General features: G+C 37.6%; 1 protein-coding gene across 1 annotated transcript in view; it reads right to left on the bottom strand.

The window, feature by feature from the left end:
- Positions 1 to 1964: 1964 nt before the first annotated feature.
- Positions 1965 to 6000, bottom strand: part of angpt2b (angiopoietin 2b) — a 53095-nt gene continuing 49059 nt past the window's right edge. Inside the window, 2 exon segments of the mRNA NM_131814.1 lie at positions 1965 to 2153; positions 5026 to 5156. Coding sequence (NP_571889.1) covers positions 1993 to 2153; positions 5026 to 5156 — 292 coding nt within the window. The 3' untranslated portion in view covers positions 1965 to 1992.

Here is a 6000-nt window from a genome sequence, read left to right as displayed (position 1 = left end):
TTGGAAGTGAAATCTGTAAATATTAAATATAAGTATGGACTGCACGGTGGCGTAGTGGGTAGCACGTTCAACTAACAGCAAGAAGGTCGCTGGTTCGAGCCTCAGCTAGGTCAGTTGGTGTTTCTGTGTGGAGTTTGCATGTTCTCCCCATATTTGTGTATATTTCCTCTGCATGCTTAGGTTTGCCCTACAAGTCCAAAAACGTGGTGTAGGTGAATTGGTTAAGCTAAATTGTTCGAAGTGTATGTGTGTAAATGAGTGTGCATGGATGTTCACAGTGATGGGTTGCAGCTGGAAGGGCATCCACTGCATCAAACATGTGCTGGATAAGTAGGTGGTTCATTTCGCTGTGGCGATCCCAGATTAATAAAGGGACTAAGCCGAAAAGAAAATAAATAAATAATAAGTATAAATTTGTGTTCTGGATTGAAATATTCACATCTTAAATAAAAAGCTATGTTTAATTTCTGGATCTAAAATTTATTCGTCATTAAAATGCAAGCAGTTGTTAATTCAACGTATTACTCTTTTCAGTTAGTGCTATTCGACAATACTTTTGGCATTAATTTTGCTCCATATCTCAATAACCACCATCTAGTCTGACACCTCAATCAATGACTTCTATAAACCAGTTCCTATTATTGAAATTAAAAACCTTCAACAGAACTTGTTTAATCTCATTATAATAAAATTGGCATTGTATACTGTACTTACATTTCTGATATACAGTTGATGTCAGAATTATAAGCCCCTTTGGATTTTTTTCCCCCTTTTTTAATTTCCCAAATGATGTTTAAGACAGCAAGGAAACCTTAATAGTGTGTCTGATAAAATTTTTTAAATAAGGTTGATATTATTAGCCCCTTTAAGCTAAATATTTTTTCGATAGTCTACAGAAAAAACCATCGTTATGCAATAACTTGACTAATTACCCTAACCTGCCTAGTTAACCTAATTAACCTAGTTAAGCCTTTAAATGTCACTTTAAGCTGTATAGAAGTATCTTGAAAAATATCTAGTCAAATATTATTTACTGTCATCATGGCAAAGATAAAATAAATCAGTTATTAGAAATGAGTTATTATAACTAGTATGTTTAGAAATGTGTTAAAAAATATTGTCTCTGTTAAACAGAAATTGGGTAAAAAATTAACAGGGTGGCTAATAATTCAGGGTGGCTAATAATTCTAACTGTATGTCGAAGTATTCTAAAAATTCCAATTTCAGCCATATAGAGTCTGACTCTAGAATGAACTGCTTAATGAATCATTTAAAAATGACTCACCCAACTGAATCAGTCAATGAATCCTACAAAGAGTTGAATCGTTCAGTCAAATTTCTTTCTGTTAAACATATATTCTTTCAAATAAGCACAAACATTTAATGATATTGATGAATATTTACAACACAGCTTGTAAAAAAAATAATGAAAAGTATATATACAAACACACAATGAATACTAAAGGGTGGAACAGAGTTATGTAGGAAAGCCTGATCTGATGTCTGTTGTTTTTTAACAAATATATATTTTATAATGAATGTTAGGATTATAAAATATAAATCTGTTTCAGTGTCTTGAGCACTTTTATAGAGGTTTTCTCTCATGATTTTTTATCTAGCACTACAATATGAGAGGAAATCTCAGGAGATACTGTAGGTTTCACTGCATGGAGAAGGGTTAGAGTTTCACCGCACACACACACACAAACATCAAGTACAAATGTGAACACTGATCAGCCATTCCAGTTCATTGCATTTTACACTGGAAGAGCTTCGCTATAAGGGGAGATAAAACATTTATGGTGCAATTTGTGCCTGTTTCACCAGACTAAACAAACAAAATGGAGACAGATTGAACAGCTACAATGGCATGGGCACAAGCTGTCCGATGCTCAAGTTGTCCATAATTGTCTTTGATGGCAACAGCTTGTTTGGATGATCTGGCTGTCAGTAAAAGTCAAATGATCCAGTTGTGAGAGTCTCTTCTTGCTTTTAAAAGTCTACGGGCCGGATCATCATAGTGGTCATGGTTGCCATCCAACTTGGCCCTTTCCAGTAGTACCATTTTATACTGTTATATCGTATCACGTTGGAGTTTCCAGAGTAATATATCCCGTTGAGATTGGATGGCCCGCAAGCTTCAAACCACCATCCTGCAGAAACAAGTAGCAAGCTATTTTAGTTATATGTTAACCAAATCTTTTTTTTTCTTGATAAAGGGACAGTTTATCCAAAAAATTACATTCTGCCATCATTTACTCAAACTTCAATTTGTTACAAACCAGTTTGAGTTTCATTTTTCTGTTGTAGATATAGATATTTTGTAGAAGTAGATATTTTAAAGAATGTTGGAATTTGGTAACCATTCACTTCCATAGTATTTTTTTTCCTTCTGCGGATGTCAGTGGTTACAAGTTTCCAACATTCTTCAAAATAATTTATTTTGTGTTCGACAGGAGAAAGAAACTCAAAGTGGTTTGGAACAAGTCGAGGGTTTTTATGGCTGTTTCTCAATATGCGTTCTTCAGCGGTCTTGCGTCCTTGTGTTCTCGTGCAACGTCATCATCAGTTGCCTAAGTTCAGTTCCAATACTCAAGACCGCAAGTACGGAGGACGCGTGAAATTTCCCGGATGTGATCTTGATATCAAGGACGCACCGATGCAGACTTGAGCACCGAACTCGCTCTGGAAGTCCCAGAAGTCATTGCGGCTGGAGGTGGAAAGCGCTGCATTTTATTTAGATTTATTATTAAAGTTCAGAGATATGACTTATTTACCTCAGGAGTTTCCCTAAATGAAACGGTGAAAGTAAACATTACCATGGACATCTTAATAAAGGAATAAACACATTAAGGGTGTTTGTTTGCTGAAATTCGTATTAAAATCTGTTTTATTTAGATTGTGCAACATAGATTTATAATGTTTTTATGCAAAGTATATATTTTGAAAAGGGGAAAAACAATAAATCGTTGTATGAAGGCTGTAATGTTTAAATAATTTACCATTTAAAACACGTAAAGGTCATGTGACCATCAGGAAGAACGCAGCATCTCAATTCTCAAAGGACGCGTTCTCTGCCCTCGCGGTCTCCTGAGTTCGTTCTTCCGAGGACACCTGGCAAGACCGGTCTCCACAAGAACACAAGTCCGTTCTCTGCGTTCTTGGAGTTGAGAAACAGCCTATGTATTGCTTTGGAACAGTGTTGCCCAAACTCGGTCCCGGAGGGCCGGTGTCTTGCAGATTTTAGTTCCAACTTGCCTCAACACCTATGCAGATGCCTAATAAGCACTTGATTAGCTAGCCCAGGTGTGTCTGATTGGGGCTGGAACTAAACTTTGCAGGACACCATCCCTCAAGGACAGAGTTTGGGCACCCCTGCTCTGGAAACTTCAGCAAAGATACAGTTAAGCAAATTGAGGTATTAAACCCCATGTTGTAGAGTTAAGGCTTCAAGTGATTTAGTGCAGCAGTGAGAGTTCCAGACTAGCATTCGAAGACATTAGTTTTTAAACGCCTAGTTCTTGTAGCATGCTTTGTTTTAACATTAGTCTGTCATTCAAATAAACACTTTGCAGTGGCGCAGTAGGTAGTGTTGTCGCCTCACAGCAAGAAGGTCGCTGGTTCGAACCTCGGCTCAGTAGGTGTTTCTGTGTGGAGTTTGCATGTTCTCCCTGCTTTCGCGTGGGTTTCCTCCGGGTGCTCCGGTTTCCCCCACAGTCCAAAGACATGCGTTACAGGTAAGTTGGGTAGGTTAAATTGTCCGTAGTGAATGAGTGTGTGTGGATGTTTCCCAGAGATGGCTTGCAGCTGGAAGGGCATCCGCTGCGTAAAAACATGCTGGATAAGTTGGCGGTTCATACCGATGTGGCGACCCCAGATTAATAAAGGGACTAAGCCAACAAGAAAATTTAATGTACAAGTCAGGATTCGAACTCAGGTCATTTGCAGCACAGTTACTCTGTGCCCATGTGCAGTCCAGTAGGCTACATAAGACAGAGATTTTTTCTGATCTGTCAGTCAAACGCAGATTCACCAGGTCCCTTCTGAAATGACAGATGCTTTGAATCGCTTTTGTCATGTGACCTGGTGTTTTGCAACATTTTAGTCACATGACCTGGGTGTTTCTGATCATGCTTGACACCAGTGAAAATCGCTTGGGCTTGAATGCAGACAAACATCTTGAAAAAAACGCTGACGATAAACGCAAATGAAAAGCATCCTAGTGTGTACCAGCCTTAAAGTAATTTATTTTCGTTTACTCTTTTCATCTGTTCTTTGCATAGTTTTATTTTTAGTTTCATAACAATTACAACTCTGCACATATGATTTGGTAGGTAGGACACACCCTGCCTTTGATGCATTACACCAGCTTGGAGACTTGATCATAAATTTTTACACAAGCTTCTACTGTTTTGTTTTACTGTAAGCAGCACACAAGGGATGGATTCAGGGATGTTTGTGAGGAACCTTTACCTGTTGGCGGTAAGGAGGGAGCTTGGTTCCAGCTCCTCTGATCTGTGGCTCTGCTTCACTTTAGTAAAGAGTGTCTAAAGTTTATTTTTAACAAGGTCCCTGATCAACCCAACCTTATCCATCAGCCCAACACAATTCAGTTTGGCTTGTTTCGAGTTTCTGTCACACTTTAATGCAGACTTTGGAAAAACGACTGCTATCAAAGGATAACTATATTGAACCCAACCAAAAAGCTACTCTTGATCCCAATAAGGGCAAAACAATAAAATGCAAAAAAAAAAATATATATATATATATATATATATATTCTGACCCCTATGAAACCTTGGCAGAAACAGATTTTGGTTATATTTTGTTTAGATCAGTACCATTATTTAAGCCAAGTCGAACTGCTGTTTAATTTAAAAGCCAACAATACCTAGACTTTTTCAGTTGCTATGGAAATACTCAAAATGATAATGCTATTGTAGTTTGTGTCTTGAGTGATGCTGGAAAATAGCTTGCATTATTAAAGAAAATGTGTTATGTATAATAGCAGATGACATGCGATACCTCCAGTAGCCATCTGAGCACACTTGCAGCTGCACTGGTCATTGTCTTGATCTTTAGTGCTGAATTGGGTCCCCGAGTGGGTAAGACTGCTAGTGCGTCCAGCAGTACCACTGAAACCCCTGGCATGGAGACTGCAGAGAGACAGACAAATACTGAATATTTCAACAAATGGATGGATACAGAAAGTATTATATACTGCAGGTGTTTTTTAACCCCCTAAATGTGGTGATCCCCTTGTGACCCACTTACTGTACATACAATCTCAAATGAGAAAAAGTTGGAGCAGTATGGAAATTGCAAATAAAAATAGAAAGTAAGGATTTCTAAATCTACTTTGACTTGTATTTCATTGCAGACAATACAATAAACATTATTTAATGTGTTCCTCATGACTTTTATTGTTTATTTCAATTTTGGTTTATGCACATTTCAAAAAAAGTTGGAACAGGAGCAATTTAGGGCTATTAATCAGATTGGTTAAATAAGCTAATTGTATTTATGATTTGTTAAAAAAGCAGCATCCAATAATGATCTTAGGGTGTCCGCGGGGTCTTAAAAGGTATAAAAAAAATTGATAAACCAATTATGAGAAACTTAAAAACCTTAAAAGCTATTTAAAAGTCTTAATTCTTTTTTAAGAGGTCTTAAATTTTGTTCAAGCGTTGTCCAAAGTGTCTGACTCCAAAAAAAGCATAAATATATTTATTTTTCTCCTAATATTAACAACGGCGTGCTCAATCCTCGCAATTGGTTCAGGCTGGGGTGCATCCGGCCAAGCTTCTCTTTCCGGGTGATGTCACATAATTTGCGACAAACGCAGGTAGGTGATGTGACGCTCTCCACCTCTAGCAAAACCATAGAGCAAAACAGACGGCAAAATAAGAAAACGAAAGTTTGTGTACTTCTGGTTGGAGAAAGACGAGTTTAAACAGTGGCTGAAGCTTGTCGCTAAAAACAACCGCGTAATTTATTCTT

The sequence above is a fragment of the Danio rerio genome, chromosome 19 (genome assembly GCF_049306965.1).
Source record: "Danio rerio strain Tuebingen ecotype United States chromosome 19, GRCz12tu, whole genome shotgun sequence".
Classification (NCBI taxonomy): Eukaryota; Metazoa; Chordata; class Actinopteri; order Cypriniformes; family Danionidae; genus Danio; species Danio rerio.
The sequence above is the reverse complement of the archived record's forward strand: the minus strand, read 5'-3'. Positions and strand labels throughout refer to the sequence as shown.